This window comes from Silurus aristotelis (assembly GCF_946808225.1).
Source record: "Silurus aristotelis genome assembly, chromosome: 23".
In the NCBI taxonomy this organism is placed as follows: domain Eukaryota; kingdom Metazoa; phylum Chordata; class Actinopteri; order Siluriformes; family Siluridae; genus Silurus; species Silurus aristotelis.
In genome coordinates, this window is record NC_139596.1 from 12051470 (window position 1) to 12065000 (window position 13531).

General features: G+C 36.1%; 1 protein-coding gene across 2 annotated transcripts in view; it reads left to right on the plus strand.

Moving 5' to 3' along the window:
• The window catches only part of col27a1b (collagen, type XXVII, alpha 1b), a 71868-nt gene that overhangs the window by 46648 nt on the left and 11689 nt on the right, over window positions 1-13531 (plus strand). For both annotated transcript variants that reach the window (XR_014531042.1, XM_083526560.1), the window contains exons 27-39: window positions 111-164; window positions 1274-1327; window positions 4829-4882; window positions 5417-5461; window positions 5839-5883; window positions 5988-6041; window positions 6352-6405; window positions 6845-6898; window positions 7124-7177; window positions 7265-7318; window positions 7435-7542; window positions 13243-13296; window positions 13393-13500. Coding sequence is in view for 1 of the 2 variants with exons in the window: in XM_083526560.1 (XP_083382686.1) it covers window positions 111-164; window positions 1274-1327; window positions 4829-4882; window positions 5417-5461; window positions 5839-5883; window positions 5988-6041; window positions 6352-6405; window positions 6845-6898; window positions 7124-7177; window positions 7265-7318; window positions 7435-7542; window positions 13243-13296; window positions 13393-13500 (792 nt within the window). In the remaining variant the exon portion in view is untranslated. The remainder of the gene's footprint in view (window positions 1-110; window positions 165-1273; window positions 1328-4828; window positions 4883-5416; window positions 5462-5838; window positions 5884-5987; window positions 6042-6351; window positions 6406-6844; window positions 6899-7123; window positions 7178-7264; window positions 7319-7434; window positions 7543-13242; window positions 13297-13392; window positions 13501-13531) is intronic.

The following is a 13531-nucleotide window of genomic DNA, read 5'->3' on the forward strand; positions in this document are numbered from 1 at the left end:
CATATCTATTATATTATTATTAGTCATTTGTGTTTGAGTTATTGAACAGAACTTATTTCAGAATCATTCTAATACTTCTAATACAGTATTTCTCTAATAAAAATTTTTAGGGACACATGGGAACGCCAGGGGAGAGAGGACCACCTGGACCACCAGGCACTCCTGTAAGTACATTATGACAACAATTTATTCTGCAACTTAATACAAATATAAATAACACAGATTTCCCATAAGGTGCGAAGAAATTTCAATGAGTTTAATTTTTGCCAACTGTGACCCTGGCAACTTATTATCTGTCACTGCTCCTCTTTCACTAAAAATGTTCATAAACCGAGAATGTGACCATCTGGTTCATGCTCCATGGCCTCTATTAGTGCTTGTTGCTTTTCTATGACCACTAGGTGTAGTTATTATGAAGCTAAATGGACATAGACATTTTCTTTAAATGAGTGTTCACTCACACAAGGTAATTAGGATTTAAACTAAATTTGAAAAGTCCTTCTACAAATTATATATTTGAAATACAATCATTAATGCCCTTATTTGTTGTATTGTTTGCAAAAAATCTTGATGCCAAGCTCTTTTTAACTTTACTTCATCTTAAATATACAAATTTTGAACTTTCTCCAAGACTATATCATGTACATGATAGTAAAAGAGTCATTGTGTTATTTTGTATCTCTTCAATTAAATCAAGAAAACAGGTCTTCAATATGTTTGAGCCTGTTTCATGTAAAACCAGACACATTTTGACTGTAGGAAAGTCTGTTTACGCACAAAATACTGCACTGATATTGACCCTTGAAGAACCAGAGTTTGGCCTGGTGCAGTGATCTCAGTTAACACTGACATCAACCGACTGGTTTAAACAATAGTATGATTGGTGGGCTGGTAAATCAAACACGAGACTGCACTGGAAAGTGACCCAGCTTTCTGCTGTGTTAAGCTTCACTGCTTGAGTTATCCAAAATGTTGACATCACTCTAGCTCTGACAGGAAATGCCTTTCAGAGGCACTCTGGGGAGTCTCAGCTGAGAGCATTGAGTGCAGCACAGACAAGCATAAACATAAATAAAACCTTTGAAGGACAGAGATTTCACTCCCCAGTGGAATAATTTGGTCAGGTAATGTTATGTATGTAAGCACACTAGATACACTGTCATTGGGTCTGGATGCATGTTTGGCTGCATACATTTTCTCATGTTTGTCTGCATTAATTTTCTTTTGAATATTTTCGCCCTTATTTTATATTTTTGTTGTTGATTCTTTTCAGGGCTCTCCTGGTTCTAGAGGTCTTAGTGGCACTAGAGGACCCAAAGGTAGAAGGGTAAGAACCATGTGTCCAGTTACTAATGCTGCAAAAGGCAAGCTTTAAGCTTAAATGAGACACAAAACATTGGTATTTTAGTGACAGTGTTTCAGTTACTATTGAAGAACAATTCTTAACTATTTTTACCTTGATGAACCATTTATGAAGGCATTGTTTATGTTTAAGATGTTTCCACTGAGTTGTTCTGTTATCATTGGGGTAACTTTTTTCCTAAAATTCTTTGTAGCTCATTTGGTCATTTAGCATTAAGTGAACTTTATTTTTTTGGTATATATACATCTTATGAGTTATCTAGTGATCATATCTACCATTGTAGTTCTGGAATAATGGTTGCATTACTGTACTGTAACCTTGTTCTCGTTGCCACCAAAAGTACTTACTGTATTATGAAATTATGAATCATCTGTTTCAGTATTGGAAACACTTAGTATGCACTGGAATTTGGTTTTGAAGAAGAATAACACAAAGTGTGAGTTAACAATGACTTTTAAAATCACTTGCTTTTCACAGTAGTCTCCAGTCATTGCAATGACTTCACTGGAAAAGATCCCATTAAAGAACTCATTGAAGTTGAGTTCATTAATTAATTGCCATTTGTCATGCAGGCATGTCTTGCAGACCTCTTTATACCCAAGTGGAAAATATTATCTCCAGATGCTGGCATTCTTTATCGGTGAATCAGTGTCAATGTGCTAGATAACTAGATAACACCACAAGGATCTGCATAGAATCAAGATGGGTGTTAATGACATAGCAGGCTAATAAAGGCAATATGGAGATCTGTATTATCTGAAGGCATTCAAATGGTAGGGGTCTTTTTTCTAACAGCTTTATGGCTGGTTTATATACCATATGGTTAGCCGTTTGATGTTTGACTGTCTGATGATTGTTATAAGCTTGTAGTAAATATAATGTACAAGATGGAAGCATAGTAGACACTGTAAAGGGAAATAAATAGTAAATACATACCACCAGATGGTCTAATCATCTTCACATCTACATTGTTCAATCAGTGAAGTAGTAGATTTGGAGCTATCGACTAGAAACCACAAGTCAATCCATCACATTACACTAAACATTCCCACATTATGGGAATTCAATACAGCCTAACTATATATTTTTGAACAGTAAGAGGAAACCAGAGAACAGTGAACAAAAAGCATTCATAGAGAGTTCATGTGACTAAAGCTTAGGATGGAGCTAAGGACAATTGGTGGCTGCAACACCATGCAACCCCATCATCATTTATCTATCCATCCTGGGTAGAGTTGATACATGATACCTGCTTTATTTGCAGTCATTTCTGGAAACACTGGCCGCAAAGATTAACACAGATAGGACACAACTTGTCATGCCGGTTATCATCAGTTTCATTTATATGGGTTTTTTTTTTACTCACCTCAAAAATATGCAAGTAGGTAGACTGAATATAGTAAATTGCTTTAAATTTCTTCATAATAGTTATAAAAGTGTGTGTAAATGTGTATGTGCATGATGCGTTGTGGTTCACTTGCATCCTATTTGGGGTGTATCCCAGCTACTACTAAAAATAAATGAATAAGTGAATGATTTAATAAATAAACGAATTATGGATAGATAGATGACAAACAGGAATCAGTAATCAAAGAATACAGGGTCTGGCAAAGTTTCTTTTCGGCTTCTCCCGTTAGGGGTCGCCACAGCGGATCCTCCGCACGTTTGATTTGGCACATGTTTTACGCTGGATGCCCTTCCTAACGCAACCCTCCCCAATTTATCCGGGCTTGGGACCGGCACTAAGAGTGGCTGGGGATGGTTCCCTGACCGGGAATCGAACCCGGGTCGCAGCGGTGGGAGCGCTGCATCTTAACCACTAGACCACCAGGGGACCTTGGCAAAGTAAATGTTTAAATATCAATGAACAGTACTGGGCCAATAACCAAGACCTGGACAACACTATATTATGGAAATGCATTTATGTTTACATTTCACCCTCAAACCACTCTATTGACATAGGTGTTTATAGTGTACCTTCAAATGTACACAATGGTGGATGTGTTGTCAATTAAACTTCTTTCAGTAGCAGTCTGCACTGCTCCATTTACTCATAAAAACACTTTGATGGCCTGCTGGTTTCCAGTCATAGCTCTCATCAGTCAGTGTATTCCAATCCTCTACACCAAGCCAATTCATTAATGTGGCTACTACAAATACACAAATAAAACCAGGGAATCCTTTAGTCTTTACATGGTATTTTCGGAAATGGAAATGATGCTGAAAGACCACTTTCTGTTTCTGCCAGATACGTGGCTACATTTTAGTGTTTCATCTCTTTCCAAGTGCAATGATAGGGTTTTTTTTTTTCCACATATGCCAAGTGCTCAGAGAGAGATCTCTTTTTGGCATACCTTATAGTATCATATCCTTTTTTCTGCATTCCTATGCCTAGCAATAGCTTGTTTAATTGACTTTTCACTTTCCATGCAATTCACATTTAATTTTCCACCTTTTATCTCTGACATTTTTACACATCACTTAACCTATCCAGGGCTTTCACATTTTTCTTCACTATAACTAGTATATTGGAGTTGTCACAGGAGCACCTGGAAACTTTTATCTTCGAACCTCTGAGCACTGTTTCCCAGTTTACAGTGAATCCTTAAAAGAAAAATCCCTCCTTTGCATAAGCAGAGTGGTGAGTTGCAAGTAAAAACGTTATGATTGGCCCTCTGGAAGGTCAAAGGTCTCTCCAAGTGACATCAGATCACAGAGAGCCACAAAGAACAGAGGTAGCAGTGTGTGTGTGTGTGTGTGTGTGTGTGTGTGTGTGTGTGTGTGTGTGTGTGTGTGTTGGTCCAAAGAACCCAGTGTGGTTCCTAGAAGACATTCAGTGCCTTTAGCAGAGGACCACATGTCGGTTTTTTATGCAGGAACCACTGTGGTTTCAGCCATAATAATGTCTCCATTCATCACTATTTCCACCTCCCAGAGTAAAGCAATCATTCAAAGTCATAAGAAATCATCCGGCTTCTGTGTTGGTTTCAGGACTCTTGTGAATTACTGCAGTGGAAATATAGCAGCATAATGTCACCTTGTAGCTAAACTTCCATGATGTCAGCAGACTAGTGTTTTACACTTCTTAAAAGTTGCATTCATGCCATATGTGTGCGTTCTAGCGCTCTTGGACAGTGCACTGATTCGGAATCCCAGATCACTCCAGTGTAATCAGTCGAGTACATTGCATGCACGCTATATCTGGTGTGTCTGGGTGTGTTAAGCATGGACACATGGTTATAATCACACTAAGTATATCTTTAAATAATTACATCCACTAGTTCCAATAAGGCTAGAAATAGTGACTTTCGTTCTTGATTCAGTGACCTGAGTAACCCTGCTTCCTCCATGTTTGTATTTGCAGAAAGTGCGCCCTCTGCTGTTTATATTTATTTATCTATCTTTTTTCTGTCTCACTTCCTTATCCCAATACTTTTTCTTTGTCATTTATTTTCATAAACACAGGGGCCGAGGGGGCCTGAAGGACCACCTGGGGAGAATGGGTCAGTGGGTCACAAGGTACATTCAGCACTACAAACTAGTTTTACATGAGGTACATGAAAACAATAAGCCACTTAAGGCCATGTGTTACAGAGGTCATGACAAAGGCCATGTGTTTTATCGTGGGTAAGAGGTTTCTTAAACACAGCACACAGTGGAGTGTCTAACATGTGATTAAACACTGTTGAATAACTTTAGGTGGCTTATTGCTTTGAAATTATTTGAAAAAAGATTAAATGCTAAACAATTATTAACAATAAAATATTCTTCTGCCACTCAGTTTAGTCTGTAGAGTCAGCATTTATGTATCTAAAAACTGGTGTAATAGTACAGAATTCAGTTACTGTGTAAATATTGAAGAAATTTAAACTGGCTAGGCGAATCGGATTTTGATCCAAAACTGAATCTATTTCATAAATGGATTCAGATTTTCTAAAATCTCTTTTTAAGTCTGTCACATTTTAATGTCCAACCTGACAATAACATCTCTGTTAGTTTTCATAATTAAAACCTACTGTTAGCTCATGAAAAAAATGTCTCCTGTCTCTTCAGGGTCTGGATGGTCCACCGGGGAAACTGGGTTTCACAGGCCAGAAGGTATGATGGCACATTTTTAATTCCCCATTTGTTTGTTGTGTGGTTTTTCTGCTTCCACATGTGCATGAAAGTCTATTTGAAACGATCCAATTTTGCAGATCATTCTTTTTTTCATGGCATTGAAGGGGCTGCCAAGGTTTTGTGGCTTACATTAGCATCTGTTTTTTTTATAAATAGAATATTTATACTCTCAGTCTCAAGAACATAATGATAATGAGAGTCATTACAAAGTTGAAGCGACATGAGCCTTGAGAGCTTGCATAATAGCAAGCCAGGTAGTCATTTCAGTTTGGGTTATAAATCATTGTGTATTGTATGATTCTCTGGCATGGCAAATGGAATCATTGACTTATCGCTGTGTCTCTGTCGTCAATCAGGGAAAAATTGGTGAAACGGGGGAAGCTGGACCACCAGGATTCCCAGTGAGTAACTGGAGCTTGAACATTGAATAATATTAGTTACTAAAATAATGATGTACCCACATCGAGTTGCTGAGAAACTCATCAAGACTTGCATATATTTAAAGGGTGTCCAGGGACCCTCCGGAATACCAGGAGCAAAGGGAATCCAAGGAATGCCTGTGAGTTTTTTGGGGGGAAATAGATTGCAGCTTAATTTGTCTATTAACGATACACCTAATTAACTTCATCCTAATTGAGCTTGAAGCGAATAATAGATTAGCAATAAATATCGTAAATAGATTTTGTTAATAATTTTTCCTAGCTTTGGGGTGTTTGAATTGCTGGGAAAAGAAAGCAAGCTTCTAACTTCTATCATTATTTTAATTAAGCGGACCTGCCTAAGGTGTACTTGAGGGTTTTTTTTTTACATACATTTTTTTATATGTTAACAAATCAAATACATTCCCTGATATTTTGTTTTGTTAACAGGGACCTTCGGGGCCTCCAGGAACAATTGGCCCTTTGGGAGAGATTGGCTTGATGGTAAGATTATAGTGAATGGTATATCATTTTAAATATTCATACTGTGTGAAAATGAATTCCACTTAACATTCAATACAAAGTCCTGAATAGTTCGTACCCAGTGTTATGTTCTATTTCTCTATGTATCCTGATTATTAAAGGGGTCATAAGTGATCTTATATTGTTACCTTGACATTTTTTTTCTTGAATCCAGTGTACAGTGTCATTCAGAAATTGATGCCTCATTATAGGCCTTTTGTACTTTGGTATAATAGATGTCATTAAGAAATTATGACAAAGGCATTTCAGCACATTGTCCTTCCGCTTCCAATTACCTGCTTTGTGCAACACAGCAGCAGTGAAGTAGAACACATTCAGATGGGATTAACTAATGTTCAGTACACCCCAGTGTGGTTTCATAGGATGAGCTTTTAAAGCTGTTTCCTGTTTTGTGTGACAGGGCCCACCAGGAAAAGTTGGGGAAACGGGCTTACTGGGAGAACCTGGAGAGAAGGTGAAATATTTATGCACTTGTCAATTTATACTCAGTGTTAATTTGTCATATGGACTTTTTTGTATTAGAAAATATCCATTTTACTGAGATAGGACCAGTGGTAGTAGATTTTACACAGGGAAGCCTTTGGAATGCTAACTTGCAAATGCTTAACCAGTCATTTATATATGCTAAGTACGAAAGGATTAATACACTATGGCAAATTCTCATTTATATATTTTCTAGGGAGCTGTTGGGCCTCATGGAAACGTCGGTGAACCTGGCTTGATTGGAATAAGAGTAGGTTAATTCAGTGATCATGAAACACTCAGCTTGTGCTCACTGTTCTATGCAGATCAGTAGTAATTAATACTTTTCTCTTTTTAGGGCGAGCATGGGCTCAGCGGGGAAAGCGGGCAGAATGGCCCCGACGGAGCCAAGGTCAAATAAATCCATTTATCTCACCCAGCATGTGTTTAAAATTAGCTACAGAGTTATTCCTCAGGCTAGCATAGATTTAACATTTTGGTTGATTTGAATTGTGGTGTTGTGTACAGGGTGAAAAGGGGGACATGGGAGAAGAGGGCGAGCAAGGAGAAAAAGGAGAGATGGGACTGAAAGGAAAAGAGGGTCCACCTGGAGAGCCTGGACTAGTTGGCATCAGGGTAATTTATTTTTGGTGGTGTTCTAATTTGAACAGCAAAAAATAATAATCTCGGTCGGTTTTTTCGTATGCGCAAGTAATGTTTATAGGGCTGCAGGCTGCAGTCTTATGACATTATGACACCGTTATCGTTTTAATGCTGTTGTGATTTGATTGGTAACACTTTGAGTGGATCTTAAATGGCTATATGACAGAACAGATGACATTAATCCAATTCAAGCATTTTTAAAGCTTAAAAATAAGCTCCTAATGAACAGATGTAACATCTAAGTCAAGTGACATAAACATAACATAAAATGGCCTATATGTGGACATAGAAATATCTTATAACACTATGGCATGTTCTGTCAGCATAAGTTTGTCAACATGAGGTTGTCTTATGGCTATATGGCACTTTGTGGCAATGTAATAAATGATGACACTGACATATTTTTGAGATCAGGTAATCTTATAACTGACAGCGTAGGTTGATGTATATGATACCAGGACACTATTGTGCTGTGACACTCTGTTGACATAAGGTTATTTTTTCCTGCTGTTCTTAATGGTAACAAGATATAAGTAGTTTCATATGGCTACTTGGCACTTAAACAAGCATTTCAAAACAATTGAAATGACCATTTTTATGACATAACTGCAAAGTCAAGTGATGAGAGACATATTTGGAGACACATGTTCCTTTTTAGGCCACTAGCTCTTTTCTTGTGTAAATAAGATTGTGTTATGACTCGATTTGGAGACACATGGTTGTCTTTAGGACACTGGCACTTTCTGTGTCTACATAAGGTTGTCTCATCTACAGTTGCCTGACTAGCACATTTTTTGTTTTAATAAGGATGTCTTATGGCATTAATGTCAAGTGTTATGACATTTGTGTTACAATAATATCATGTTACATGTGATAATACTTTCTGCACCGACTTACATCATACATATGCTATTTGTAGCACAATATACGTCAGGTATTGGTAATTTTTGTGACACAAGTTACAAGTTACTTTCGAGAAAAGGGGAAGACCAAGAAAAACCACTACAAAAGACGACAAAAACAACTCAAACATACTTGAACAACTTAGCGTGAGTGGCGGCAGAGAACACGGGGAAGAGCACATTAGAATGGCGAAGATTCTCAACGAGACTAGGGACATTTGACAAGACAGCCACAAACAACTTCAGGATATAAAAGAACTGAACAATAAACTGAATAATAAATCTAATAAACGAATCGAGAGGCTGAAAATAGAATAGATGAAGCGGAGAACCGAATTTAAAACATGGAAGAAGTGCTGGAAGAGATGCTACGGCTAACAGACCAAATTGAACCCAGGCTAAATGACCAGGAGGGTCGAGCCAGAAGGTCAAATACCGGGATTTATGGCGTACCAGAAAGAGCTGAGGAAAACTCTTCGAACATGATTTCTTTCCTGGAATATTTATTTAAAACTACCTTAGATCTGAACCCACCGGTGGACCTCCAGATTGAAAGGCCCACAGAGCACTCGTGCCTAATCCATCAAATGCAGTCAAACCACGCTCGATAATTGCCGAGTTTCTCAACTACAGGACAAAAGAGTCTGTTATCAAAATGGCCTGGGAGAGGAGGGTGATCGAGTGGAAAGACAACAGGATTTTCTTTGATCATGACTATGCTCCTGACGTGCTGTGGAAACTGAGGAAATATCAGGAAGCTAATAAAGCGCTGTGAGCATCAAATTCCAAACGTGATTCATAGCCAGGTTAAAGGTGTTTTATGCTGAAGGCACGGTTTTCTACAACTCCCTGAAAGAGTCAACGGCTGATATGGAAAAAGAGGTCTTTCTACCTGAGGTCTACCTTACTCAACTCACCCTTCTCAGTGATTAAGCGCGTTTAGCGGCTGACCTGGCGAAAGATCTGCAAGAACTCCGGTGCACCTGCTTGTGTGCACCCATCTTATCAAGACAAACTTCGCACATTTAGACGTTTACAAACAGACGATTGATAAGTAAAAAGAGATGTTTCAATTTTAGGTTTAAATTAATGTTGATGAAGGTACTTAGGCACTTACTTTGTCATCTATTCATTTTCTTGTTTTAAGCTACACTTCCTGATTCGAGAAAAACATATATGTAATTTTAAATGCAAATTGTGCCAAAGGAAAAGAGGAACAATTTCTAGGACGATATGTCTTTAGGTACATGGACCCTCAGTGGACTGCAAGTACAGGAGGTTTATCCCATGGAGCATATTTGTCATCATTGCTCATTTAAGGGTCATTATGCTGGAAGTCTTGATTTTACTCTGCTTCAGTTTGATTTCCTTTATTTGAAAGTTCTAGTTGTTCTTTGTCATTTGTTGAGTTCACGTTTATTGCTAATTCAGAATGGGAAGCTAATTCGACAACTGCTATATGAGTTTAAGAATAAAGGATAAAAAAGACATGAAGATATATAAAGACTAAACTTAAAAAAAAGAGAAAAGAGAAATAGCATTGCTTCAAGAGACCCATCTCAATGCAATGCAAGGCATTTTTATTGGCGGGGGCGATTTTAATGTTTTATTAGACTTTAAATTTGATTCTTCAAATCCTTCCATTTAACTATCCCGCCTGTTGAGGAAACATATAAATACAATGTTAAAAAAAACAGGTATGATTGATGTATGGAGAGACTTATACTTTATATATATATAAAGAGACTATACATAATATTCCAACCCACATACATCCTATTTAATAATTAATTACTTTAATTTGGAAAAGACAAATTAAAGCAAAATATTTTGAGTCCGGGGGCAAAGCAATTAAGTTATTGCAAGCAACAGGCTGACGTAACGATACAGAAGATACAAGACCCTCAGAAAATATTCAGAAAGTGTTATAAAATTATTATAAAGATCTTTATACTCAAACACACACTGTACATCATGTTAAAATGTATTCTTTTCCCACTCCTTCAAAACTTCCTTTGTTTAGTAATACATGGAATGCTAAATTAACTGCAGATCATAGGTGGCAAAAGTACACACATCCACATACTCATGTTTTAAAATACTCTGGTAAAAGTTAAAGTACTGATTATACCTTTTTACTTAAGTGAAAGTAAAGAAGTCTTGGCTCTGACATGTACTTAAGTAAAAAGTAGTTATTACCTTTACTTCTACCTGTTTTAGCTGTTAACTGAACCTTACATCATATTAATATTTGATAGATAGATAGATAGATAGATAGATAGATAGATAGATAGATAGATAGATAGATAGATAGATAGATAGATAGATAGATAGATAGATAGATAGATAGATAGATAGATAGATAGTGATTAAATATAAAGGCTATAACAGTGCAGAGACGCGTGGACATCATTAAGAGCCTTTGCTATGTTTCCACACGGACAGTTAATGAGGTGATACCGATATATATATTTTACAGATTTGAATGGTTTTTTTTTTTTTTTGTACGATCAAAAAAGACAGTAATTTAAGTTCGTGTTTTGTGAGGGAAAAACCCACAAAACGCCACCCAGAGGGTTAATTGTGTAAAACATGGCGGATTTGGTGTTTGATTTGAGACTTGGCGCAAAAATAAAATAAAAGCTTACTGATAAAATAATTTTTCGGTGGAGTTTATTTATTTATTTTATATCTAAGTAAAGAAGGGACGTGGTGAATAAGTGTATGTTGTGCTGAAGGTTTTAATTTCGCCTCTTTTATATTTAGGTATTTATGTATTAAAATGTTTTTTTTTTTTTTTATAAAAATGGTAAAACAGGAAATGTGCGGTGAATTGATGGCCCGTTAATAACATTTAGTGCCGTTTACAATAATTGTAATTTTGACAGCCAAAAAAAAAAAAAAAAAATATATATATATATATATATATATATATATATATATATATATATATATATATATATATATATTTTTTTTTTTTTTTTTTTTTTTTTTTTTTTAAAACAAAACTAATTAAAAATGTTGTTACCTAATGAATGTATCCTGGCTGAAGATCCACATACAGAACACAAGCAGAGAAAAGATGATGATGATGAATGTGTCTGTTCTCAGTCATGTTTACATCACTGACTCCCTCTGTCTCATCCACGTTAATCCCAAACTCCTAACTGCCTTCTGCCCTGCTGATTCTTATCTTCGTAAAGAGTGAGAGTCAGGACTTTATACACCAGCGGATTGAAAAAGACGCGCAGTAACAGGAAATCGGTTGTTCGGCTGAAATCGGCGCGCAGTGAAAAGAAAAATTTTATATTTCACCAAATCAATGGATTAATACTAAAGTAACGAGCCGGTTTTGAAAATGTAAGAAGTAAAAAGTACAGATATTTGTGTAAAAATGTAATGAGTAAAAGTAAAAAGTTGTTAATAGTGGAGTAAAGTACTGATACCAGGTATTTGTACTCCGTTACTTCCCACCTCTGCTGCAGATATAACTGAAGAGCAAATAAATAAAGCAATATCCAGACTTAAAACAAATAAATCATCCAAATGGTATAAGGTAATTTCAGTTCTCTTAAAGAAAGATTCAATCCATTTTTTTATATATATATCTTCAGATCTGACAACATTCCTATCAAAAGAAAAAAAAATGGACTATTGGAGACCCAATTAAGAGTGCTTTAGTTAAAGTTTTCTCCTCAGCTTACAAAGCTGAACTTTGAGAGAGAGATGGGAGAAAGAAAGTAGTAATACCATCTCATGTGAGGATTGGGAAAAACTTCCTATTCCTCATTTTGGAGAGAATTTTGCTGGAGAAATACTTTTTGTTTTTTTCCTTACTTCGGAAACAGAAGAATACATTTCTAGTCAACTCAAATTGTTGGAGACATTGTGGCTTACAAGATGCAAACCACTTTTACATATTTTGGGGATGCCCTAATATAATTTTTTTTAAAGATATACATAATGTATTAGAGAAGATTTTAATAATTTCAGTCTACTACAGCTTTAAAGTACTTTATATAGGTAAGGTGTCAATGAATTTTAGGATTGTATAGAATTTTATATGTATAGAATATATGTATAGAATAAATCTTGCTTAAAGTAAAGAAGCCGTTACTAGATGCTGGTATAATCCTAATCCATCACAAATACATTGTGAAAAGTATATTTACTACGGAGAAAATAACATTTTGTGTGACATATTTGATGACTTTTGTTCTTAACAGATTGAGTATATACAGTAACTCCTATTAAACCAAATGTTTTATGTTTAGTTATAGAGATTGCAGTCAAATCCCCTTTCAATGGTTTCTGTATAAAAGGAAGATAATTTAAAGAGATATATTGATCTGTTATTGTAATTAAGAACTTTAATTTTCGTTTGTTTGTTTGTATGTTTTTTTTCTTTTTCCCCTCATTAGGGAGTATACAGTATTTCAGTCAGAAATCTTGAAAAAGTGACATGCCATAAACATTTGTTGTGCATGGTCTCTTTGCAATAAAGTTACAAAAAAATAATAATACTAAAATAGCAAAATATATGCATTTTTAAAATATCCATTTACAAAAGATGCTTTAAAAGATACTTTGCTTTATAGTAATAATTAACATGAAAAGCTGCTGTAAAACACTGTAACACAGTGAATAGCTCTAACAAGCCATAAGTAAAGCATAACCTCTTTATTTGTTTGAAGTCAGATTAAAGGGCAATATTTTATTCTGTGATTTCTCCTGGTATGTAAAACCTTTGAATAATAATGGTGCTTTATAGGGTCCTGAAGGCAAACCTGGCATATCTGGTGAAAATGGGAAACCAGGAGAGAAGGTAGGACATTAGCACTGATATTTATCATCTTAGTTTACCCATTCTGCAATGTGCTCCATTTTAAATAGAGTAAGCTACATTTTGGTTTCGTTTCAGGGTAGCAAAGGTCACCAGGGTCACCTTGGCGAGACTGGAACAGTTGGTGAGCGGGGTCCTGTGGGTTTCCCTGGGCCAAAGGGAAACAGAGGAACCATCGGATTTGTGGTATCGTCACATTTTTGAAGGCTAACACACA